The following is a 26,820-nucleotide window of genomic DNA, read 5'->3' on the forward strand; positions in this document are numbered from 1 at the left end:
AAAACATCCAAAGAAATGCTTTCTTTTTTCACATCTCCCTCCAACTGCATGCTTTTCCCTCTGAATTCCCCACTCCTCTTTCAAATCTCCCCATTCTGAGACACGAGGAGCACCTTACTGCAAGGCATCTCTTTCTGAAGCCTTCCTCCCTCCAGTGCAACAGAGGAAAGGGCAGCATTTGCTTAGGACATGAAAGGACCCAGGCACGCGTGTCCTTCATCACCAAACAGTACTCACTGAGGAGAACAAATGGAAGAGCAGAGGCTCTCAGTGTGGCTGCAGGCAGGCAGCAGAGATGCTCCTTGCACCTGATGCTGAGAAACTACTGAGGTGCTTTGCATTAATGAAGACAGAACTGTCAAGTGCCGACCGCCTGTGAGCAGCACCCTGTGTGAGACACCTGGGACACTACTGACCCTGGCTAAGTAAAAGATGGCACTGCAGCCCCAGGCATGAACCTGCACTCCAGCACAGCGCCAGCACAGCTCCCCAGGGGTAACCTTCTTTTTGATGATGTTTAGGAAGTCAACGTAGCCAATTCACCTGTGAGGCTGCATGGAGCCACAGGAGAAAAGATATTCACTGAAAAGAGAAGGCAGGAGGCAACATCAACTCAATGAAAAAGAAAGCATTATGAATACTACTGAAATGCTGTCAGCCAGTCGAGGTTTTCTGTTCCCAGTCAGAATGAGCTGCTTCATTCTGCTCTGCACACTCCTCTCAAAACATTTATTTGGAAAAAAAACTCATTTTCTTCCTTTCTGGAGGTTAGGAAGAAGTTCTACACAGAGAGAGTGATTGCCCATTGGAATGGGCTGCCTGAGGAGGTGGTGGAGTCACCATCATTGGAGGTGTTCAGGAGGAGACTTGATAGGGTGCTTGGTGCCATGGTTTAGTTGATTAGGTGGTGTTGGATGATAAGTTGGACACAATGATGTTGAGGGTCTCTTCCAACCTGGCCTGGTCTGGTCTGGTCTGGTCTGGTCTATTCTATTCTATTCTATTCTATTCTATTCTATTCTATTCTATTCTATTCTATTCTATTCTATTCTATTCTATTCTATTCTATTCTACTCTACTCTACTCTACTCTCTCCAGATGTTCTTTCTGTGCTATTCTGCTCTTGAGCTGCAGAAATGACTGGAAGGTCAGTTATGAACATCAATAGGCACAGCCTCCCCTCCAGGGTCTGGTCAGTCTCTCTCTCTGACCACTGAGAGATCTCAGGATTGGAACTGTTGGGGATTTTCAACTCTGGGCCTTGAACCTTCACTTTGAGTCATGGTTTTGCCAACTTTTCCTTTCCACAATGTTTCTTACTTTGCTGAGAGAAGGTGCATTTCGGATGACGGAGGTGATTGGAATCAATACGGCCGACCAATATGATCGGTATTGATCCTTTATTGTTCCAGTATTGCAGGCCTATGGCTCAGGCCTATGGTGAGAGCATGGCACAGTAAAGCATGGAAGGAGAGGAGACAGGACAGGCAGGAAAGGAAGAAGAAGTGCGTAGCAAGGAAACTGCTACAATTTATATAACCTTGGTGTGCCTTGTTGGCATGGACTCATTGGTCCCCTATGAGTGACCACACATCACACTACTACAGATTATTGGTCCAGCTATGGATGACACGCGAGCTTTGTTGATGCAGGTGCATGTCCTGTTGTCCCGAGATAACTCACTATGTTTCTAGCTACCAGCATCTTGTTTTAGTTACAGTGCTGCAGGCACAGCACTGTTTTGGCATACTGGTAGCTGGCTCTGCCCTTGTGCTGAGCATGGCCTACCACCATGTCAGGCTCTAGGCCTGCACTGCCAGGTTGCTCACGCTGCTCGTTGCTGGCATTCCCACAGGTGCATGCAGAAGCTGAAGAAAAAGAGCAGTTTGGGTGAAAACACTGCTGAGAAAACATGGGACAAAGATGGCCAAGGGGCTCCAGACAAAGGCACAAATAACAACAGGCATGTTCAGGAGCTGGCTCAGATGGCAATGTGCCACTGGTCAGAGACACACAGACCCTTGCACTCACCACATCTAGCACTAATAAAACAAAACTTCCTTTTATTTGCAAATTTTCCCAATTTTTAGCTGATTATAGTTCACCTTGTTTCCATATAATTTGTGCAGCACATCGTCTTGAAATGAATTTCTCACTCTGGCTCTCAGTTTCAATGCTCCCATGTTTAGCTTAAGCTCCTACCCCTCCCCTTCACACATCCCTTCTCACTCTGGCAACTTCCTATGTGGTTTCCTACATCTTGAGTACCATACACAAGCTTTTACCTGCAAGACATCCTCAAGGCACAGCTCGAGTGCTTTTTACCAGCTACTTTTTCAGTCTTCAGTTCTTCCTATACTTAAAATGGATGAAAGAATGTGACAGAGAGTGGAGACTCCTCATCAGCCTAGAAAAGAAGCACTTTACAAGCTGCCTAGCTCATCCTAATCAATGCCCAACCAGCTCTTGGGTGCAGGATGCTGCTGTGGTTCAGGCCCAGCTGACAGCTGGTCACACAATTGCTCCCCCCCAAACCCCTCGTGGGATGGACAAGAAAACTTTGAGAAAAAGGAAAAAAAACATGGGTTGAGATAAGGAGAGTTTAACAGAACAGCAGAAAGAGAGGAAGAAGTGGGACATTGGGGGTGTTGGACACAAAATCTGTGTGTTATAGAGGAAGACAGGCCACTGGTGGACACCATTTGTGGGGGGTTTAAGTGATCGGAGATTCACCCAGAGACCCTTCCCTGTGAAGCACAGGGCAGGCTCTGGGACACCTGCTCCCTACAGGGAGAGCAAAGTGGAGCAGCAACTCGTCAGGCAGCTTGGAACTGGCTTAGCAGTGAGATGGAGCCAAGCAAGGAAGCCTGGGACAGCTCTGGGTATGCTCAGGAGCAGAAATGTGAGAATCTGAGGAACTTTAAAACAAAACAGTAATAAACTGCCAGGGCTACCACAGAGGCGGGCCAGGGATTTCCAGGCTTTTCTTGTTTGTTCATGGACTTACATTCCATTTAGGCCCTACTTTAAAAACTTCCCTCTTTCATTGGCTCACAAAGCCTTCACACTTCCACCCTTCCCAGCTGCTGACATGGAACTGAGGCATAATCATAGAATCATAGAATCAATAAGGTTGGAAAAGACCTCAAGGATCATCAAGTCCAACCTCTCATCCAAGACCTTATGACTTCTAAACCATGGCTCCAAGTGCCACATCCAATCCCCTCTTGAACACCTCCAGGGATGGGGACTCCACCACCTCCATGAGCAGCACATCCCAATGGCAAATCTCTTTCCGTGAAGAACTTTCTCCTCACCACCAGCCTAAACCTCCCCTGGCACAGCTTGAGACTGTGTCCTCTTGTCCTGGTGCTGCTTGCCTGGGAGAAGAGACCAACCCCCACCTGGCTACAGCCTCCCTTCAGGGAGTTGTAGAGAGCAATGAGGTCTCCCCTGAGCCTCCTCTTCTCCAGGCTAAGCAACCCCAGCTCCCTCAGCCTCTCCTCACAGGGCTGTGCTCCTGATCCCTCCCCAGCTTTGCTGCCCTTCTCTGGACACCTTCAAGTGTCTCAATGTCCTTCTTAAACTGAGGGGCCCAGAACTGGACACAGGACTCAAGGTGTGGCCTAACCAGTGCTGAGCACAGGGGCACAATGACTTCCCTGCTCCTGCTGGCCACACTATTCCTGATGCAGGCCAGGATGCCATTGGCCTTCTTGGCCACCTGGGCATACTGCTGGCTCATGTTCAGCCAGCTGTCAATCAGTACACCTAGGTCCCTCTCTGTGTCCTCATGCCCTTGCAATACTTGGGGATTGCTAGTGGCTGGCACAGTCTGAATAAGCTGCTGTGCTGCTCTGATTTATCCCTTACTCGATAAAAGGTACTTCTCTCTCACAAGCTGGGCTGCTCAGATCTTGCATGGTTCCCACAGTCAGAGTCTTTCCATGGCTGCAAATGCTGAGTTTTACCCATGGTGCTGGTGTTTGTGACACCGACAGGCCACTTTTGATGTCAGACCTTGTGCACACCTTTCCTGCAGCTGTCAGACCCTGTCCCCCACTGACGGCATCATCTGGAGGGCTCTTCCCTTCAGACTGTTAAAACCACTCATTCCTGTGAAAAACTGTGACCTGCACATTTGGATGCTGAACCCTCAAACACACATTTTCTGATGATTTAATCAGAGGTTATATTCATATTTCCAGGAGGAAAATAAACTCAACTAGAATAATCTGTCTAACAGAACTGCATGTTGTGCATACCCCTAGTTGCTACATCAATGCAGGGCACTCAGTGTATTTCATACATTCTATGTTTAATTTGTGTGTTTTCCAAGACAGCCAAAACACAGGATGCTAAATGACTGATACAAGGGACTGACTTTGTGGAAAACAGAAACCTAAGTATGACACTGGATGTGATAAAAACAACACACTTAAGATGGAACATGATCAAAACAATATTGTCTGCTGCTTCCATATCAAAGTTCTTTGGCTCTGCTTCCACCTTTATCATAAATTCCCTTGGCAATTCATGCAGCAGCACACCAGTACTCCATGACAACAGCCAAATCCATCGATATCTCTTCATCAAATCATTGGTACTGAATAAAGGCAGCACTCTGATAAGATATGGACCTCTGTGGCTAGTATTTTTAAGGTAAGAGATGAGGGACAGATCAGAGCAGCACTGGTGAGCTTGTGCTTTGCACTGCTGCATGTTTGCAGACCTTCTGACTTGCTTTGGAGAGAGCTGGCTGCAGAAAGATCAGAAAGAGGTCCAGGGACTCAGCAAACAGCTAAGCAGCACAGATGACCAGGGGAGTTATTTGAGCTTGCTCCCTGGCCCCAGTTGTCTAGAAGCCTAGACAAAAGCTAACCAGCCATGCAACTCTCCCAGCCTACTAATTTTCTGGGAAAGAAACAGAAATGAAAGAAAGACAGGAAGAAGTAGTAGTTCCACAGCCCTCCTTAGCAGCTGTTCTTGGTGATGCACAATTTAAAGGATTATTGTGTGACTGCAGTAAAATATTTCTGCATGGAAATCTGCATACATAGGGCAGGGATTCAACATCATTTCCTTACCTGTGTTTTTGTGGTTGAAGAGAAATAAACCAAACCCAAACCCTGTAGGTAAGGATCCTCATGTAGAATCCACCTGGGCAGTGAGATGGGTGTACACAGCTTCCTCTGAAAACAGCCTGAAGCTGTAGATGTGCTTCAAGGCAGAAAATCAACCAGAAGCAGGCCTTCCTGATAATGGGTGCTGACAAATCTCAAGCAACCTATCTTTAGGGAGTGTAATGGCCTAGCCTCATCCAAAACCTGGCCAGGTATCCCCCCTTCTACAATGATCCTTCAGTCCATGCCCCACCATGTGAGCGCACCAATTGCATCTACTCCCTTCCTAGATACTGTCCAGTCTGAAAGGAATTTGAGCCTCCACCAGGCATGGCCCTTTGAGTCTTCTAACTGTGTGAAAAACAGCACAGGGCAGCATACTCCCTGCACTCTGAGCTGGGTTAGGAACTGGCTGGAGGCTGAGCCCAGAGAGTGGTGGTGAATGGTGCCACAGCCGGCTGGCAGCCAGGCACCAGTGGTGTCCCCCCGGGATCAGTGCTGGGCCCCATCCTGTTCAATACTTTTATTGATGATCTGGATGAGGGGATTGAGTCCATCATCAGTAAATTTGCAGATGACACCATGCTGGGGGCAGGAGTTGATCTGTTAGAGGGTAAAAGAGCTCTGCAGAGGGACCTTGCCAGGCTGGACAGATGGGCAGAGTCCAACAGGATGGCATTCAATGAGTCCAAGTGTCAGGGGCTGCACTTTGGCCACGGCAACCCCATGCAGAGCTACAGGCTGGGGTCAGAGTGGCTGAGAGCTGCCAAACAGAGAGGGACCTGGGGGTGCTGATTGGAAGCTGCCTAAACATGAGCCAGCAGTGTGCCCAGGTGGCCAAGAAGGCCAATGGCATCCTGGCCTGCATCAGGAATAGTGTGGCCAGCAGGAGCAGGGAAGTCATTGTGCCCTGTGCTCAGCACTGGTTAGGCCACACCTTGAGTCCTGTGTCCAGTTCTGGGCCCCTCAGTTTAAGAAGGATTTTGAGACACTTGAAGGTGTCCAGAGAAGGGCAGCAAAGCTGGGGAGGGGTCTGGAGCACAGCCCTGTGAGGAGAGGCTGAGGGAGCTGGGGTTGCTTAGCCTGGAGAAGAGGAGGCTCAGGCTGAAGGGAGGTTGTGGTAAGGTGGGGGTTGGTCTTCTTCTTCAGGCAGCCACCACAGAACAAGAGGACACAGTCTCAAGCTGTGCCACGGGAGGTTTAGTCTGGAGGTGAGGAGAAAGTTCTTCACAGAGAGAGTTGTTAGCCTTTGGAATGTGCTGCCCAGGGAGGTGGTGGAGTCCCCATCCCTGGAGGTGTTCAAGAGGGGATTGGATGTGGCACTTGGTGCCATGGTTTAGCTGTCATGAGGTCTGTGGTGACAGGTTGGACTTGATGATCTTTGAGGTCTTTTCCAACCTTGGTGGTTCTATGACTCTATGACCTGCCTTCATGGCCAGTAACTGTGAGCAGCTGCAGCCTGGCTTGTGGAAGATCCCTACCCACTGGAGAATAAATCACTGCAGTCCCACAGCCTGCCTTAGGGATGCTTTTGAACCTCTACATCAATCTACAGATGGCTTTTTCCAACAGGTATTTACAACAAAGTGTAATCTCTAGATGAAGTTTGATTTCTGCAGACAGTTCCTCTCCTTGGCATGTACACAGAAGCTGCTTTGATTTATTAAGCCTGATGCCATTAGTTTCACCCTTAAATGTCATTCAGTGGTTTCCATTCTGTTCCTGTGTTTTTAATCATTTCATCACTGGTGAACTCAGAGGCCAAATAAGTAAGCAATGGACTTGAACGTAATGGGGAGAATGACCTTTGCTGCCAAGGAGTTAAGGTATTAAGGTGCATTAGCCACTTCCTGCAACAGTTGTCAAGCTGATTTTCAGTAAATTACTTAGTCCATGTGTTTATTATTCAGCCATAAACCCACTGACACTGCATGAAAATGACATTACACTGCTGTAATCACAGACTGAGCTTTCACTGCTACAGTCACTGCCCCCAGATGCATCCCTTGTCAGCAAGGCTTCCCTGTTGCTCAGAAGCAGCAGCTTTGGAACACCTGAACTCACACCTCACTGCACCATCCTGTGGCAGGGTGACATGGATGGGCACTGCTGCTCTGAGCCTCATGTAACTCCAGGAAAATCAGAATGTTCTTAGGCAAATAATAGCTTAATGGGAAAGAATGCTCTGGAAGCATAGAAGGAAATTCAACAGAAGAGAGCATCATTCTTATCTGCATTGCAAATGCTCTCCATGCCAAAAAATGAGACAATTCTGGAGGTCTTGCTGGCAGCTCCCCTTCTCCTCAGGCACTGCCTGACAGCCAGCCTGCAGAAGCCCTTGGTATAAAGCCTGCAGTGGTGCCTGTAGGTAAACATTTTTCACCTCCTTTTCACACTTTGACTATGAGTTGAGTTAGAAGATTAAGGTGTTAAAAAGAGGAAACAATTTAGTAACCTCTGAAGGTCAACACCTACTAGAATATTTTAACTTCAGTCTGGCTTTCCACTGGCCCCACATCTCATGCTGTGATCAAGTTGTAGATCCCTTGTACCGTGGCACTGCTCACAGCATTCTTGAGGGAGCCTGAGCTGAATACAAACTGATCTGAGACACCCTTCACCATCCCTGGGCTCTCCCAGTCAGAAAGCACATTCATGGCTAGTTTCCTAAAGCAGGTGCCCTGCACTGCTATTTCTGGCTTTGCTGAGGAAAGCAAGGATAGCAGGGGAGAAAGCAAGAGATCACCCCGATTCTGGTGGGGGAGTTTTACCTTTGAAGAATCTAACATCATTATTAATCAGGTACAATGAACATGATGTAGGCTTCAATCCTTATTATGTTACAGCAACATTGATGTTATCATTGAAGACAAAAAAGCAAATTAGTTTAGAGGACCACAGGCATATGTTTGCTGCCAAGAGAAAGACTCTCAGGGACTTCAATTAGTATTAGATAGCAGTCTTCACATTTGCATTTTAAAATATTCCCCTTTGTGTCCTTACACAAATTATAGTCTATTCAAACTCAATAAAAGATAAGTGTAAGATGGAAAAGTATACATTAAAGTATCTGAGAGTCAGTGATTAAAGGAAGGACATTTGGAGAGCTGTCATTCTGGCACTTGTTTCCCTCTCAGCGCCTGTATCTGACCACTTGGTGTGTCAAGAACCACGGATCTGTTCCTTTCTTTCAATGGTTGTATAAGGTAGAATGACATAAAGAAGGAAATTATCTCTGTATACAGTACTGCTGTAAAGAAAACATAAAGAAACAGAAAACAACAACAACAACATGCAACTGTCGTTGGTGTCTAAACGTTTATCTATTCACTTGCAGCTCTCCCACTAGCTTCCTGAATTTTCTGCTTTGCAGAAGCAAGTCAGGGAAAGGCAGTTAAATGATAAGATGCTTGATCTGGATAAACACCTCGTTCCACTGAGTAGCATTTTTCTCTCTCTTTAGAATGTGCAGCCTTGATTCCACCAATTACTCAAAGAGCTGCTGTTCCCCAGTAATTCAGATTGGTCATAAAAGTGCATTCAATTATTGTATAATCAGTGGCATAAGATAAATGGGTTCCACTCAGCTGCCTTTGCATGAAATCAGACTTTTCTGACACTTTAAAATGCCTCCAGTGGAGCTGGAGAAAGCTGTATAATTGGTTTAGAGCAGCAAAAGGCAGGCAAATGCAGGAGTAGTGGCACAAGTGCCCTCATCCATAGTGTCTGTTGTGAAACACAGGAAACTAACGTTAACCCCAGACTATGGGCAGAGACAGTGAGTAGAGCCCTAGCTTAGACCATTGCTCCTGCAGACCTCTGTTATGGTTAAAATACAAAAAGTGTTATAAATTAGGTAGTCATCCAACATCTCATACATCCATTCACCTAGAGATGTAGAACATCAGCAGCCCAGACTCCCAAAAGGATCTCAAACACACTTAGGAATGTCAGAAACTGTATTGTGATCACAGTGAAGGACTGGTACAAAAGAAAATCCCTCGGCTTCAGAAGACTTAACTCCATGCAAGATAAATCTGTTTTTACTTTTTCTTGTTCTTTAAAAGGAAAAACTATGCAATATGCAACAATAAGTAGGTTTAAAAAACATATTCACAAGACTTGGGTGACTAGAACGGGGATGTGCATCATACTGACTAACAAAACAGGTTACCAGCTGACAAGGCTTTGACTGGTGATGTACAACACAAACCTGCATGACTTAACTCTCCAGTTCTGAACTCTGAGGTGTGAAACACAAAAAGAATATAAAATACAGAAACAAACAGAGCAAAGAACAAGAGAATCGTTCAGAGCCCTCAGCAGAAGAACAAGAGCTACAGAAGAGCTCAGGGATGTGAAGTTACAAGAAAACACTGGAAATCTCTTTTTCAGTTCAAACTGCTGCAAAGTACCATCCTGCTGTGGAAAGTGCCTATAAAACAACCAGCCCCTTTGCCATTAAGGTTTCACAGCTGTCACCAGGCAGCAGCTTCCCTTTGGGAACACAAACCCCATGGGAGGTGGAGGAGAGCAGTGTCTGTCAAACAGCTCAGCGTGCACCGTACGATGTGGTGCACACCATACCTGCTCTACCCGCTTGAACATCAGAGGAGCACAGCTGTGAACCTGCCTGCTCCTGTGCTTTTCATGGAACGGTTCTAGACACACACTGGGGAGTAATGAGGAGCTGCCTTCAAGTCATCCTATGTACAGGGACTGCTACTATTCCTTGTTTTACCTAAGCTGCAAGAGATGAAGACAAGAAGTCTTATTTTAGGGCCCACTCCCATATAAAGAGCAGGAAAAAGTTCTAATGATTGCTGCCTTGCTCAGCTCAGGCACTTTCTCTCCTCGTTTGCATCCTCTAAAACTTCAGTGACACATGAAAATGCACAAATGAATTTAAGATGGTATTCCTTCCTCCAAGCTGCTGTGAACTCCAGTTCAGGAACTCAATAAGCATTTTGAAAACAATTGTGAAATCAAAACTTCCCTGGCTAGTCAGCTTTCAAACCTTTGGGTCTGAAAGCCAGAGGATCGAGGCTTCCTCTCCAGTTAGCCATAGGAAGCAGTCAAAAAAGTTATTTTCTTGCTTCAAATATTGTAATTGGCACACGTGTAACTGAGAGAAGAAGCCAATCTTTGATCTCAAATTAATTAAACGCTTTTCTCATTGACATACGAGAATCTCCTTTCCTCACAGTTCATTCATTAGCTGAGAAGCACATGGGCTGTTCCAGCTGTTATTAACTTCCACAGCACTGCCAGCAAGATTCAGCCCAGGAAAATGTGCAGTTTGGTAACCAAAGGCAATAGGCAGGAGTGCAAATGTACATTGCCAGCACATTTGGTAAGGCAGGAAACATTCTGTCAATTTTCGAAGTAAAATCACATTCAGAGCTTTAAATCAGCATGGGAGAGTCAGTTTTGGTGTAATTATAGGGCCTTCCAGAAACACTACAAATCTGCAACAAAAACTTCTCTCCCAGCTCATCTCATTCGAAGCCACAAAACATTCCGTTCTTACTTCCATAGGGCCTTACAAGACTACAGAAAGGAGAACTTGCTGTGAATGGTAATGGCTGCAAAGGAAGCCTCCAGTCTTCCAGTTGTGCTGGAAGGGTGGTGGTGACTCCCCCCAATTCAGTCCAGGTTTTGGAAGGAAAGAGGGGAAGCCATGCAAGTGAGGAACAGAAGGTGCTTCTGATCTTTGGAAGGGATCCTGAGAAATCAGTTCTTCTCATTCAGCCAACATTTGCAGGACAAAAATCTTCTACCTGTGTACCTTGAATCCTGCCTCCCTACTTTGGGGAAGAAGGTTTTACTTTCAGCTGAATGAAGCATAGACCTTTTCTTCAGACACTGATAAAAAGAAGACAACATCTCAGCATGAAAGTGTTACAGTTATTGTCTCCATGGCTTTAAGGAACAAGCTATCTCCACTGCTTTACTGGAATCCTATGTACTGCATGGAATCAGTGAAGTCTTCAGAAGCATCCTCTGACAACATTATCATCGTGGCAAGAGAGGCTTTTACACTCCGGATCCTTGTTACCTGCACTGCTTTCCTAGTCTTCCCTATGGAAACACTGATCTCTGTGACACTACCACACTGAGAACTGAAGTTACTGAGAAGAGAATCACAGCCCAGAGCTAAATCCCTCAAGCCTATCATTTGTTCCAAAATAATCAATTAATTAGTCAGAAGTCTTAAAACACTTACCTTTAAAATTTGGTCTGATTCTAGCATCATACCCCGATGTCCTTCCCATTAATTTGTCCAAAAAATCTGAAGGAGACAGGGTCTGTGAGGGGGATTTTCCAGATCTTGAATCATGTTCTTTACAGAAAGTCGCCCTAAACAAATTATTAGCCACCATTAGCTAATGTTTAGCTTGTGTGACATTCAAGTCATGGAGAAATTACAGCACTAAATAATATCATCTTGAATCGGTGCATGTAGCAATTAATACTTTTATAGAATGATATAGTCTATTTTTCATCTGAACACTTTATTCCAGAGATAAAAATGAGCTTCAGGTAGTATGCATGGATGTGATTTGCTATTCATAAAACACCACTGGCTTTAAAAAGAAATTCATTACAGCTTTAAGACTTGAGAAGACTGAGTTTACTCTTCATCTTGTGTGTAGAGTAAGAGGATTTTGATCTCCTATTTCAACATCATTGCTTTAATTCCAGGGAGGCTGTGAAAACTATCTGCTAACACTGGTTTAAGGTGATCTGAAACTTCCAGACAATAGCTGGCAGCACACAGCAAGCAGTACTGAAGAGTATGGGGTTTGTTAATATTGGGAAGCATTGCAGATGCAAAAAGAAAGGTTTAAAAGGTGCTACCCAGCAAAGCTTTAAACCATGCTATTGGCTGCCTACATTCCTCTTCAGCACGGCAGAAAGGGTCCATGAGATCTTAAGGAGGGTTACCAAGACATTGAGTAAATCTTTTTCTGTTAGCTCCAGCTGGTATTTATATGGAAGTTCTGGGAACACAACCCTGCTTTCAGGAGTGAAGTGTAAACTTCTGCTGCCATATGATGCAGCAAACCACCGTGTACACAGCATGTTACATATTGCAAGCACATTGCATACTGCAGAGGGAGGGAATTTAGGAGGTCCCCAAGGTTGTTCCTTAGGGAAACAGAAACCAGGATGAAATGGTCATACGAGGTGTGCGGGGGCATGGCTTTCATCATCACCCATTTTCCTGATTCCTAAAAAACCAATTTCATTTGATTTCTGTCTCAACGTAATCTTTGAGCTACATCAAAAGTAATTACGTGAGTGTGTTTGCTTAACCACTCTTGCCTTAGATATTTGCCCAAAGGGAACCACTCCATTTCAGGAGCGCTTCATGGTTTTTCCTTTCTACACAAGTATGAACAGATGAGGTATATGTGTGAGCATCTGAAATGAGAAACCAATGTCAGATCCTGTATTCCTTCCTAAGAGCACCAGGACTGTTAATAGGCAAGGTGATCATAAATTCCTCTGGTGTGCTCTCCTGCGTTTTTCCAGGTCCCACTGACGGGGGTTGCTTCCTTGTGCCTTTGTCAGTGACATGGAACTATTACAAAACATCCTTAGTTTGTATTACGTGGTAGACTATATTCCCCACTTAAATGCTAAAAACATTCAGTTAAGACAATAAATACTGGAAAATTAATCCAGTGCATTTATTTGGGCTGTTCCCACCCAAATTACTTCTGTTTTCAGAGCCCCCTAGCTAAGAGTCGTGTTGTGATCCCAGCATGACGAATAGGAACGCTGTTCCTGTCACTGTAGACAGACTTCATGACTGGTACAGAAGCACTCTGTGCCTGTACTTACACAGCAGCCCACAGCATAACCATCAATCTCACAAGAACGAGTGACCCGTTTGCTCTGCGCTGCAACAAGCCAACAGCTGAAACACAAGCTCACAAGCACTGAAAAGCTTTAGCAGCAATCACCTCCACTGGCACTTCCAGTGAGCACAGCTCTACCCTGATCCAGGGTCTAGAACTGGTGCTCTAATTGCAAATAACTACGTCCCCAACAAAACCGACCCAACTATTTCCAAAGCCTGGAGAGAAGACAACCTCACACACGACTTCCTACACACCCTCAGGTGAGAGCAGAGAATTTGCATTTCAGAATAAACAGATGAAGGAAATCTTTCCAGCTCTAGTGATGCTGAGTGAGAAAGCACAGCTCTGAACCCAAGCAATGCCAAACGGATCACCAAACTTGAGATGTGTGTGTTTGTTACCCAGCAACCAGGCTCTGGGTGTGAAAGTGATAGCCTGTATGGAATGAAGATGAAACGCTCCCAAACCTAACCAACGAGCCAGGTTAACGTGACGTAGTATCCTTATAGTTACGATTTCCACATGCTTTCCATGCTTTTGACAAAAATCATCACATAGTTGTATCACCTACCTGAAGTGGTTTGTCTCTAAGAAAAATGCAAACAAGGTTGTCAAAATTTTCACTAGCTGCCGGTTCATTCCTCCTGCTTTCTGTGATGATTTGGAAAATATCCCAGAAACGATTCCAGAGAGATGCAGGGGGAAAGTAAGCTGGTGCTGCCTAGATTCCCAGATTCAGCAGTAATTTAATTTTCTTGACAATCAGGAAGAGAAGGTCTGGATCTCTACAAACTGGGGGTAAAAAGGAAGTGCCAGTCCTTGGAATCATGGTCAGGTCAAGCCTAGGCTCATCTCCAGCAGCCAGCACAGAAGAGACAAAGCATCAGACCTGGCCTTGCTTTTGGTGACGGAGCGTGGGGGGGGAGAAAAGGGGAAAAAAAAAAAAAAAAAAAAAAAGAGAAAAAAAAAGGGGGGGGGGGGGAGGGAGGGCTGGAGAGCAAAGGGGGCAAATAAATGATAAAAAGAAAGGGGACGGGGGAGGAAGCAAGGAAAACAAGAGGAGAACCAACTAGGCGATGAGCATCACGCAACAGGGAATAGCGCTGGGAGCAGCTCTGGCGCCGGTGTGCTTTAATCCCCTTTGGCTTTGGAATTTGTACGGACGGCGGCGGGGCGAAGGGCCGGCTGCTCGTCCCCTCTGCGAGCAGGGAGGCGGCGGCGCTACCACGGGGGGAAGGAGGGAGGGACGGAGGGGGGCTGCGGGCGGCGTCCGTGGGAAACCCCGGCGCCTGTGCTGGAATGATCGGGCGGCAGCGCACCGCCGGGAGCCGGCGCTCGGACAGCTCCGCGCTGCGCCTGCGCACGGCGGCGGGGCGGGCGGCAGGGCGCCCCGGGGGGTGTCCGCAGGAGGAGGGCCGGGGGTGCGCCGGGGGGACTCTGCGTGCAGGCTGTGCTCCCGCCGGCGCGGGGGCATTTGTGCGTGGCGTGGGAGCGGCACCTGTGGGTGTGGTGCTGCGCAGGGACGTCTGGGCTGTTGGGTGTTGGGGAGAGGGCTGCGAGTGGGGTGTCGGTGGCCGTGCCAGTGGCAGGCGGCGGGGGGTGCTGGGGGTATGGGCGCGCGCTCGCCGCTGAGGGGGCGCTGCCTCCGACCACGCCTGGGGCCGCCGCGTCTCGCCCCAGGGAGCTGTCCTTCTGCCACAGCCAGAGAACGCGATGGAGAGGTTCGGGAGGAGATACTTCTCGTTTTGTACAAGGGGAGTTGAAGCAGGGACTGTAATTACCAGAGACCCCACAGGTGCCCGGTGCTGGGGCAGAGGCCAGGCCCAGCTTTGGCATTTTCAAAAGTCCCAGTTCTGTGTGGTTCCCACAGAGCTTCCCACAACTTTTGATTGCTGAGTTGCAGATCCTCTGGTTAAACAAAGGCTGTCTCTGAGGAGTCAGGCTTTCACGAGGAGGAAGAGAATACCTTGTCCCTCTGAAGCACAGATGCTGACTGGTGGAAAGTCTGCTCAACAGACTACAACCCTTAAACATTTTACAGAATCAACCTTCTAGGTCAAGTCCAACCTATCACCCAACACCATCTAATCAACTTAAACCATGGCACTAAGTGCCTCATCCAGACTCTTTTTAAACACCACCTCCCTGGGCAGCCCATTCCAATAGCAAATCACTGGCCACTCTGGAAACATCATTTTAGGTGGGCAGCTAAGGAATCTCATCTCACACCCTTCAGGGAATGTAAAACATTTTCTTCTCCTGCTACCACCTTGGTTGTACCTCCCTTCTCCCACTGGTATCTCTCTGGTTCTGTGTTCTCTCCAGCACTCTGAGAAGCTGGATGCTTCCCCAACAACTCAGCTGGGTTCCATTGGAAAACCCTACATTTTGTGTAAATCAGAATCAAATCTGTTTCAATATCCTAGAAATCAATTCCTGAAAAGAAGTTGTCTTTTCTTACCCATCCTGTACTCCCCAGATAAACAAATCACTCTTCTTTCTTCAGTTTTAGGTCCTGCTGTACTCGCCCACCACGGAAGAAGTTCCCTGAATACTGCTTCACTTCCACAGCAAGCATTTGCACACAGACATCTCATCTCTCTAAGTAAAAACCCTTTCACTTCACAGCAGACTCCTACCACGGTTGCAGCATTCTTCAGTAATTGTTTCAGGAAAGGAGTTTGTTCTGTTCCCAGGTTAGCAAGAGATCAAGGCGCTCACTGTTCATTAAACGAAACTCAGTTGCTGCATTTTGTTTGTTTATTTTGGTTTAGCACTGCAAGACATCTCTGACAGTCTGCCCTACTATCTGTTCACAGGTGGGGCTGCTGGATCAGGGAAGGTAGCATTCCCAAGAGGTTAAACAGCTGGGGAGAGCAGCACAAAGATGCAGACAAGACTGCCTTGCCTGCTGAACGTGTGCCAGTAGCATAAAGGCAGGTTCAGCAGAAGAAAGGCCACAGTTTTCGTTTTGATCTAAACCATCAATGTTAGCAGTAGACATTCTGGGTTGATGCTGAATCACTGCACTGTGGCATCCTCTGACCTCTTCAGGAGACAGGTCCTCCTGGTAACACATTAAAGAAGAGAGGTTGTGCTATGTCTCATACTGCAGTGTCTCATTTTGAGAAACAAAGCTCACAGAGCTGCCTCTGGAAAGAACAGAATAGCTTTGAGTCCAGAAAGCCTTGCTTTTCAGCATGTGTGCTGGTCTCATCCAGACAGGAGCCCCACAACTGCTGCATATTGTTTCCTTGGGTCAAGATAAATGGAGACATTGGAAAGCAACAATTCCTATCAGCTGCAGAAAAAGAAATACCTGTCTCTTTAACCTGCACTGCCACCTGCTTCAAAGTGTGGGAAGTCTCAGACTGCTGGCAGTCCCCAGGCAGAAATCAGCGAACACAGCAGATGACTTTGCAGCAAGGCTGTTGCCATGGTCCTGGTGACAGGACATGCTTTTAAAGGCCTCTAAACGTTCATTACCTTTTTCCTGGAAGAAAGTCGTGAAACATTTCTCTAGGTTTTCTGGCTAGAGAAAGCCTTGAAAGGCTGCTTCCCAAGCCTCAGCTGCTCGTGGCCATTTGCTGTGCTTCGTGGCTGTTTGAAACGCTAAACAACTCTATCTCTCAGCTAAGTAACAGCCACTGGAAGTTCTTCGGAATAAGCTGCCCTTAATTGGGGTAGGGATTGCTAGAACATGGTGAGAGATACCGTAACAGAAATGTTTAGTACCTACTGCAGCATTCCTTGCACTTCTGAATGCCTAGGGGCATTCGTGCTGTGTTGCTCAGCGTGGTGGTTGCAGAAAACATGCCAAACAAACTTAATTATTAAGGTGTGTTACTGATACTGATTCGAGTAACAGCAACAGTCGTATATCGGGGCTCAAAGCAACTGTTTTTTCTCATCAGAGGGTTCCCATATGTATCTGAGCAGGGGCAGTTTCAGCACATCCTTCACCACTTCTCCATGAGTGAATGCACACAGGAAAAAGTTCTTGCTTTCAGTCATTCCTGCAGCACAGTCTCCGCTCATCCTCCTCCCATTAGAAGAAATGGAACAGGTTTGCAGTTGTTTTGAGTACTGTAAGTCTCTAGGTCATCATTTATCCACAACTAGTGTCCATACAGTGCATGTCTGATGGTGCAGGGTGACTCACAGCTCTGCAGACCAGGGGAAACCATTTGAAAGCACCGTGCCTGGCTGTGCTCAGTGCTTCCCAGCGTGTCCTCCCTGTGCAGGAGCCAGCGCTATGGAGAGCACAGCCACTGCTTGGGAGCATTCTTTGGGTAGAGTTGCACAGATATGATTGTTGCAAGTGTCACACATTTGTTGTCTCTCACAACACATTTCTGACAGAGGAAGTGTGGCAAATGAGTGGGAATCAAGGATTCCAACCTGGGATGAGATGTGGAGTCACCCGGATAGGGAAGAAGGATGAGAAGGGGAGGCACAGGGATGGGGAAGAGGATGAGAGGGAAACACTGCTCTGTTGGTGAAGAGGCTAAACAGCACATCCCTGCATCCCCTAGGCATATGCCAAAGCTCAACAACCACACTCCACAGGGGCTATTATTTCAAGCATGAACTGATTCAGTCATTTCTCCCTTCCACCTGAGTTTCTTAAGCACTAACTGCTGGGTAGAAAGTAGGCCAGAGTCATTCTGCTTTCACATAAAGATTTGATACCAGTTAGCTGATGGCACTTGATTTATGTTTGCTTGCGCTGTGTGTGAATTTTTGAGACCCTAAGAAATGGGAGAAATCAGGTCACACCACTTTGTCAAATTATGATAAATAAGTGATCCAGAAGCAGGCTTCTGAGGAAACAAAATCCATCACTTGAAATCTGCAATTAGTGTCTGTAAGAAGGGAAAATCCAATACAGCTTTCAGAATGCTATGTCAGATTACCATAATTGTTGCACATTTGTTAACAATGCCAAGTGTATTTCAATACACTGCCAAAGATAAATGACTAAAGAGCACAGTCTGTGGAAAATGTTCAATTACAGTGAAGGTAAAAGAGTCAAAACAAAACCCTGAAGGTAATCAAACATGACTGCATGATGAGCTAAGGATAAGGCATCAGCTGGCCTGCTCTTTCCAACTGTAGCATAATGAAAAGGACCAAAAATGTAAACAAACTCTGTTTATTTTTGAGACCTGTGTGAGAAAGATTCCTCTTCCAGTACCAGCCTTTGACATGTCAGGACAAGGCAATAACTGAATTTCCATCTATTCAATATGAAAACAAATAAAGTGTTTCAAACATTTTAATGCTTGTTATATAGCTGGCATAGCAGACAGAGCATCTCTGATTTGTCAATACAGCTCAGCTGGCACCTCTTCAAAATATTGGCACATCCTTTTTCATTAGTTGTCTGAATAGCTCTAAACTTTGTTGTTGTTTAAAGGCAGAAACCTCTTATTGTTCTCTATTGCTTGATTTTTCTTTTTAAATAATAATAAGCACAACTGGAAGGAGAGCACAGTAAATTTAGCTTGAATAGCATTAAGTGTGATAAATATATCCTTTTTATAGCCAGCAAATAGCCCTGCTTACTTCTGCGCACTTATACCCAAACCATAGTGAGTGGGTGAGTCCCTGTAGGTGTCTGGGGTCTCAATCACCAGCTCTGGGTCAACATTGCTACCGGAAAACAGTTTAAAACTCATGGTTTAATCCCACTTGAATGGAAACATCACAGAATCACAGAATGGGAGGGTTGGAAGGGACCTCCAGAGACCATGCAGCCCAACCCCCCTGCCAGAGCAGGAGCCCCCAGGGCAGGTCACACAGGAACATATCCAGGTGCGGTTGAAATGTCTGCGGAGAACACCACCAGTTACACCTCACATGCAAACAGAGTACTAAGTGGGGCCGTGCACCAGACAAAGCAGGGAGGTGATCTAAATTAAGTAATTAGGTTTGTGCTTGCTGTGTATCAACCTGTACCCAACAAATCTATTGGCATACCTGCTCCTGCCCGCTTCCTGTGTTTACTTCACCTGAGCTAACCACAGCTCTGAAAGAGAGTTTTGGCAGGAAACCAAGGGACCCTTCATTTCTCAGAATCTGGTAGCCAAACTCTGGGATGTCTGAGCGGCATTCATCCACCTTTTTGCTTTAAGGCCTGACAGAAAGAGCAGGAAGAACAAACTACACAAGAGCCTCATCCAAGGGGTCTGATGAGTAAGGAAAAGTTGTTGTACACAGACACACTCGTGGAACTTCTGCCACACTTCTCAGTTCCTTTAGCAGTAGCTGTGCTGTTCCAGATGTTCCGAATTAACCCAGTGAACAAAGTACCTTACTCCTGCTGTAGACGGGAGCCTTCAGCAGGCAGCAGAGCTGTGCAGTGACAATGACTAATGCCGTGCATCTTAATCACTTTAATCATGGCTTCCCTTCATGCCTGTAAGCTGCACTTGCCTCTGTCCTGATGGCATTATTGTGTAAATGTTGGGCTTGGATATTTAATCAAGTGTGCATTCTGCCTGCCTTGCAACAAAGCAATTTTTTACCCCATTTAATGCTTATCCAGTTTATTCAGAATAACATTTTTAAATAGACTTTACATTATGGCATCTGATATAGCAATAAAGATGCTGAGCTCTAGAGTAGTGTAATCCTGTATGCAGGCAGAGGGAAAAGAAATAAAGCTTAATTTATTTGTAAATGGATTAGGAGAGTTTCTTTGAATTGATCTTTTAATTTCCTATGCCTCATGAAGAGTGTGATGAAAACAATCACAGTACAAAATGTAGATGGTTTAGATAATTGTGTGTCCTCTGCTTCTGCTGGTTCTACCTTAGCAGGATTAACCATCCCCTAGCAAATCCAAAATGTACTTTTATCAGTACTGTTTTCAGTACTGTTCAGTACTGCTATGAAACATAACAAATGCCAAACCAAACCAAACCACGCCCCCAAACAAAGCAAAGCAAAGCAAAACAAACCAGAACAAAACAAAACAGAGCAAAACAGAACCCCAGGCAGAACAGAGAGAGGAAATTACTTCACCTCAGGTGGTGTTTGGGCACTTGCTTGTGGGGTTTGCACTACAAAGTTCCTTAGTCCCAGAGCATGCTGTCACTATGGTGTGCATCATACAGGAGGGTATCAATGCAACAAAACAAATACTGGTATGCACTCTGAAAAGTTCGTTTCGTGGTTTTCCACACAACAAAAGTGTCTCCACTCTATGTTTTTCTCTAGCACATACTAGGGAGGAGTATCCAGAGGAAATGTGTTAATGTGGGGGTGTGTTAATGCTTCCCCCCTATTTTTTCCATGGTTCTAGCTCCTGGAAGGGAAAATGCTTTCTTCTACCTCATCTGACAACCTCTGGATTCTGTGGTGCAGCATAGAGAGGGAGGGATCTGAGTTTCTTCACGCCTGTGACTCCCTGCTGGCTCTGCAGCTGCCTGGCAGCAGGCATCATGTGGACATTGCACATACAACTTGAAAGGCAGAGGACAGAAGACAGAACCCAAGATGTGATGACTCCAGGCTCACAGGCTACACGTTCTGGGTGTGCACATCCACAATCAGCTTTCTCCATGAACAGAGATATCTGTAAGATATGGCCCAAGTCATCAGCATTGTTAGAGCTATGACTGCTCCTCAGCTTTAGAGCACCTCTTTGCCTGGGGCAGTAATGCCTGCAGTGGCAGGGGCAGGTTCTTGGGACCCAGAGGAACTAAAATGCTGCTGAGTTTTGTCTCAGTCTGACAAAGGCGGCCTGAGATCCAAACATCAACCTTATTGCAGAAAGGGTGATTTATGTGAGTTTATTGAGTGAACTTTAACACGCGCTGTGATTTTATATGGAAGACTGACTTCAGTTCCTCCTAGCAGGCACTGAATAATAGATAGCACTAGGAAAAAGGCATAAACCAGTATTTAAAACTTGTTTAAAAAGTTGTATTATTCAAGTAGTAGTATATGGTCATGTAATTAAAGGCTATAACTGAATGCATTATTCATGGTGAGGCAAAATGAAGATTGCCACTGATCTGACTGGAATGCTTAAGCACACAGGTTTGTGTACTTCTTGTCTGAAAGCTTTAATAATGCATTCTTTAAATGATCTCCTCACATCTGGTGCTGTTCACTGACAAAACCAGCACTGGGTGATAGACAGCACAAAGAGAAATTTATTGCAAAACATCTCTTTCAGCTAAATTCTCTTTGGAAAGTAATTAAGCAACAAGTTTCTATTCAATATTTCACCTGTATTGCTGCTGCTGCCCCGGCAGGAATTTGACTAATGCTTATTAACTCACTGGATTGAACAGTGGCTCACAGAACAGCTGTAATAAGATTTTCTGAAGAGTTAGCAATTTAAAATCCCATTCCCTCCCAGGGTGTGTGAGTAATTGCTATCGACACCAGTGTGAGCTACAGGTACGTTGGGCAGTACACACTGAGAGGACAAAAAGGCTCCTGCAGAACGTGTAGATCTCTTCATCTCTCAATATTTTATGCTCTAGGGAATTAAGTAAAGGTCATTCCCCCAGGCTTTTCTCCCTTCCTGCTGTAGCACAAGCCAAATTAACATCAACTGGTGTTTCATTGGAGCTTTCAGACGTTGTAAGTGTTCACTTTGGTTTCAGGTTTGCTTCAAATAAACAAACCAAAGGCTGCTCCGGTTTCAGGTGAATTCAGTAGAGGCTGCTTATGCTGAGCTTTCCATCATCTCCACAGCTACCTTTCATAGTTCAGTAGTCACTGCTTCTTCGCAACTCATCTAGGTGGTTGTGTATGCTCACAACAACATTCCAGAATCTGCTAATCATAAAGGAATATATATTGGCAAAATGAAACTGTCCAGCTTTTGATGCTTCACTAATCACTAGCGTGCAACAGAGAACAAAAAGGGAAGAAAATCAGCAACCCCAAAGCCTTCCTGTAACAACAGAATCACAGAATTAACCAGGTTGGAAAAGACCTTCAAGACCATCAAGTCCAACCCATCACCCAACACCATCCAAACAACTAAACCATAGCACCAAGTGCTTCATCCAGTCTGGTTTTAAGCACCTCCAGTGATGGTGACTCCACCACCTCCCTGGGCAGCACATTCCAATGGCCAATCTCTCTGTGAAGAATTTCTTCCTAACATCCAGCCTAAACTGCAAAATGGTTTTAGAATCATAGAATTGTAGGTGTTGGAGGGGACCTCAAGGATCATCCAGTTCCAACCCCCCTGCCATGGGCACGGACACCTCACACTACAGCAGGTTGCTCACAGCCACATCCAGCCTGGCCTTAAAAACCTCCAGGGATGAGGCTTCCACCACCTCCCTGGGCAACCTGTGCCAGTCTCTCACCACCCTCATGGGGAACAACTTCTTTCTAACATCCAATCTGAATCTCCCCACTTCTAGTTTTTTTTCCATTCCTCCTGTCCTATCATTACTTGACACCCTGAAAGTCCCTCACCTGCCCTATTTTCCCCCTTTTTCCCCTCAAACCCAGAGCACCTGGGCTCTGGTGGAGTCTCCTCCCACCCCAGGTGTGGCCACTTGGCCCTCCCCACCCACTGCCCTATTTAATCCAGCACAGGAAGGGCAGCGGCCCCAAGCTGAGCCCATTGTGGGCTGAGGATCCTCCTCTCGTCTCTGGTGAGTGCCCATGGTGCGCACTGGGTGATGGTGGTGGTGACAAAAGGCCGGGGGGCCTGGTGGCCCCCCGGTTGTTAGGGCCAACACTGATGACTTCTCCAATCCCATCCATGGGTGCTGGCTGTGGCTCCTTGCTGGGGCTGAGCTCCTCTGGGTGTATCTTGGCTGGTGAGGGTCTTGCTCCTGGCTCTGGGCTGGGTGCAGGAATGGTGTTGGTGGAACAGGAGCTGTTTATCCAGATGATGCGATGCTAATTATACTGCTTTGACCTGGAGGCCCCTGGAGTCTGCTCTCATCATTCAATAAATCTCTGCTTTTGTGCCTCATTTGCAGACATTTCTTCCCCCTTACTGCTTCTTTTCAGAGATCAGGAAGGAAAGGAGGAAAAAAAGCAATAAAGCAGATCTGGAAAATGCTCTCACTTATCAATCAGCTCTGAACAGGAAGCCCTCAGGAAGAGGGGCAGGGTGGAAAGGGAGAATCACTTCTTATGAATCACAAGACAAATGTCATAAAGAATAGACAGGACAAGACTGCATCTCCTCCATGGTGGTTATGTTTCATGGTGGTAAATGCATAGGAAAAAAGTTGCAGCTGGCTTGGAAATCTCAGTCACACTTCTCTACTGAGACAGGGATGTTGTGAGAAGTGAATCCCCATTCTTCATACAGAAACACAAAATTAACCAGATTGGAAAAGACCTCAGAGATCGAGTCCTATCACCCAACACCATCTAATCAACTAAATTATGGCACCATTGTAAGCACATCCAGTGATGGTGACTCCACCACCTCCCTGGGCAGCACATCCTAATGGCCAATCTCTCTTTCTGTAAAGAATTTTTTCCTAACATCCAGGCTAAACCTCCCCTGGTGCAGCTTGAGATTGTGTCCAAGCCAGGGGCTAGGAGTTTGCTGTGGAGGATGATCAGAGGGCTGTAGCACCTCTCCTATGAGGACAGACTGAAAGAGTTGGGGCTGTTCAGTCTGGAGAAGAGAAGGCTCTGAGGTGACCTCATTGTGGCCTTCCAGTATCTGAAGGGGGCTACAAGAAGGCTGGGGAGGGACTTCTCAGGATCTCAGGTAGTGATAGGACTAGGGGGAATGGAATGAAGCTGGAGGTAGGGAGATTCAGGCTGGAAGTGAGGAAGAAGTTCTTCCCCATGAGAGTGGTGAAGCCCTGGAATGGGTTGTCCAGGGAGGTGGTTGAGGCCCCGTCCCTGGAGGTGTTTAAGCCCAGGCTGGACGAGGCTCTGGCCAGGCTGATCTAGTGTGGGGTGTCCCTACCCATGGCAGGGGGGTTGGAACTAGATGATCCTTGTGGTCCCTTCCAAACCTGACTGATTCTATAAGAAGCTAACATGACCTTAAAGTGGCAAGATTGGCTTCAGCTCTTGATATCTGTATAAAAAAAAAGATAAAAACAGTACTGTTTTTTTGAAAGAAAGCTGTTAACCACCCCCTAAAGTTGTGGTGGTGTTGAATTAATCCTGGCAGCAAGCTACAGACTGACACCCAGGTAAAGACAGCCTTGCACTTTAGTCAAGCAACTGTAGACCCAGGAGTGATCAGCACCCAAAGCAAAGTACAGACCATTAGTGATAAGCTGAAACTCTTTCCATGGTCCAGTTACAGGCACAGGGAGTCTGGAGTGCCAGCATCCTCAGATTTTGTCCTTTTTCTCAAAACTGAGGCCTTCCAAGCAAAAAGATACAATTTGCTGTCTAATGTTGAGTACATCATGAGAAAACATTCTTGGAACACAACAAAGAAACCCCACAAATTAGCGTTGTTAATGACATTGAGGAGAAGGCATCATTAAAAGAATTACCCACCCTGGACCTTTTTGTTCTGTTTTGAAAATCCTGCCCATAGCACGAATTAAAGTTCCCAGTACAGTGCAAGATGCTGTCCAAATTTGAGCTGGCAAAACTGAATGCAGAAAAACTTTGAAGCCAGTGAAGCTTCCACTGAGATTCAGAATACAGGAAGTTATCACCCAGGGAGCAACTAACTAACATCCTCTAACCTCTCTCTGATGGTGCAAGCCAGTGCAGCTCTCACTCCCCTCTGCAGATCTGACATTTCAACAGTTTGTTGGTGCTTCTAACTCTGCTCCACTGGATGCCAACCAAAAATCACTCAGAAGCAGCGTCATGAAAAAAATAATGGTTTGACTGGAAGTGAAGAGGAAACACCAGCCCAGCAGATGAGTAACTGCTACATAGCTTCTCTTTAAACAGATCTTGGAGGAGATGATGATGGATATGTCAATATCCTCACTATTTAAGCTCAGAACTGCAGTTAAGTCTACATTCCTTCTTTCCCTTTTAAGATGGTTTTGCTAGGATGCTGAGGATAGTTGCTTGGAATCTTTTAATGTGAGCATATCCTCCAGTAGCAGCTGTGAGGGTAGTACAAAGTGACTGGAACATGAGAAAAAAATATCACAGAATTGTCAGGGTTGGAAGGGACCTCCAGGCTCTTCCAGTTCCAACCCCCCTGCCATGGGCAGGGACACCTCACACTACATCAGGCTGCTCACAGCCACATCCAGCCTGGCCTTAAAAACCTCCAGAGATGAGGCTTCCACCACCTCCCTGTGCCAGTGTCTCACCGCTCTCATGGGGAAGAAGTTCTTCCTGACATCCAATCTAAATCTCCTCTCCTCTAGCTTGCATCCATTTCCCCCAGTCCTATCACTACCCAATATCCTAAAAAGTCCTCCACCAACTTTCTTGCACGCCCCTTTCAGATATTGGAAGGCTACAAACAAGGTCTCACCAGGTTAAGATAAATGCTGATCAGTATGCTGCCAATTAGTTGTCTTCCCCATGGTGTTTAACTCAGAAGGATAATCAAAAGTGCTTCAGGCCAAATAAAACCTGATGTGCTGAACCAAGTGCTCCTAGCAAGTAGGTGAGCTGCTTGCCAAGTTTTAAAAGCTTTGATTTGTTTGTCTGGAGGATCTAACTGATCCCTTTAGAGTACTACAGAAGACACTTCTATGAATTATTAACACAAGCTGGGTTTAGTATTGGAAGGCTTCTAGTGGATCACTGGCAGTGCTTTTTGCAAATCAACAGTGCAGACTATTAAAGGGATTTATTTTATGTATACTCTGACCGCCTCCTTTTGTTCCATTGCTACTTAATTTCAGTGCTGGTAATGCAAACTGCTCTAGGCTCCTTTCTGATCAAGGAATATATCCTCTGTTTACTTCATTTGGGGTTAAGAACTCAATAGTCTTCCCTGATCTGCATGGCTGCTTTCTGCATTTCTTCATACAGAACTGCGGTTGATATCAAGAGGAATTATAACTGTTTAGGACTTGATTTACCTCCTACTGCAATCAAACCAAGTCTATGTCCTGGCTTCAATTAGAACTCGTGTTCATTGGGAAAGGCTGAATAAATATGCAGAGACAGGAAAGGAAGAGTTTGGAGCTCTGCTTCCTTTTGTATGAATACTGCTTTTGAGCAAGCTTTGAAAAAGTAACCAATGCTCTCTCTGAATAAAAATGCTGTTCTTTGCCACTTGGCAAACACACATCTCTTTGTCCCACATTTGCTTCAGAGCAATCTTCCTTAATGAACTTTCTTGTGACAAAACATTGTTCATCATGCCTCTGCTCCTTCACAACAAATTCACAGAGCAATTCAGTCTCTTCCACATTATTTATTTGCTTTCGTATTTTAGCATATGTCCTCAAAATAACTTTCCACTTACGTGCCAACGACTGCTTCAGTCCCACAAAAAGCACCACCCAGGCTCTGTCTGGCCACGAAACTAATCTAAGGCTTTGTCCACATTACAGAATCCAGGACATTACTGGAGGCCTGTTTCTGTCACTCCATGATCCCAACAAATGGCAAATATCTGCAATAAGAGATGCCCTGGACCAGAGTGTCTCTGTAAGGTGAATCAGGGAATGGAATCACAGGGGGAGGGTTGCCTTGCTGAGATGTTTCACACCATTCCCCGTATGCAGACTGGTACCCTCTCGGGTCTGCCTTGTGTCAGGTGAGCAGTTTCACCTCCTGCCTCCTGGGCCATCTTTTCTCCCCTGCCTACCTAGCTGCAGCTCTCAGACTCTCCTCAGACCCAACCTTTGCCTATTCTGCTCATGTGTGTATCTCAGTCAGGTTTTCTTTTTGTCTGGTGTGACCGTTTGAGGCAGTGCCTTTAAGAA

The 26,820-nt window shown here is 46.0% G+C and overlaps 1 protein-coding gene across 10 annotated transcripts in view; it reads right to left on the bottom strand.

Moving 5' to 3' along the window:
- The window catches only part of GLRA2 (glycine receptor alpha 2), a 103,415-nt gene extending 89,505 nt beyond the window's left edge, over positions 1 to 13,910 (bottom strand). For 5 of the 10 annotated variants that reach the window (XM_054165972.1, XM_009898070.2, XM_054165971.1 and 2 more), the window contains exons 1-2: positions 13,566 to 13,910; positions 11,350 to 11,483 (exon numbers count right to left, since the gene is read on the bottom strand). In XM_054165972.1, coding sequence (XP_054021947.1) covers positions 11,350 to 11,483; positions 13,566 to 13,633 — 202 coding nt within the window. In that variant the 5' untranslated portion in view covers positions 13,634 to 13,910. Of the gene's footprint in view, positions 1 to 10,911; positions 10,989 to 11,349; positions 11,484 to 13,565 lie in introns of those variants that run through there. The other 5 variants (XM_054165973.1, XM_054165970.1, XM_054165975.1 and 2 more) reach the window with 4 other exon arrangements.
- Between the last annotated feature and the right edge of the window lie 12,910 nt (positions 13,911 to 26,820).

Source organism: Dryobates pubescens, chromosome 12, assembly GCF_014839835.1.
Source record: "Dryobates pubescens isolate bDryPub1 chromosome 12, bDryPub1.pri, whole genome shotgun sequence".
In the NCBI taxonomy this organism is placed as follows: Eukaryota; Metazoa; Chordata; class Aves; order Piciformes; family Picidae; genus Dryobates; species Dryobates pubescens.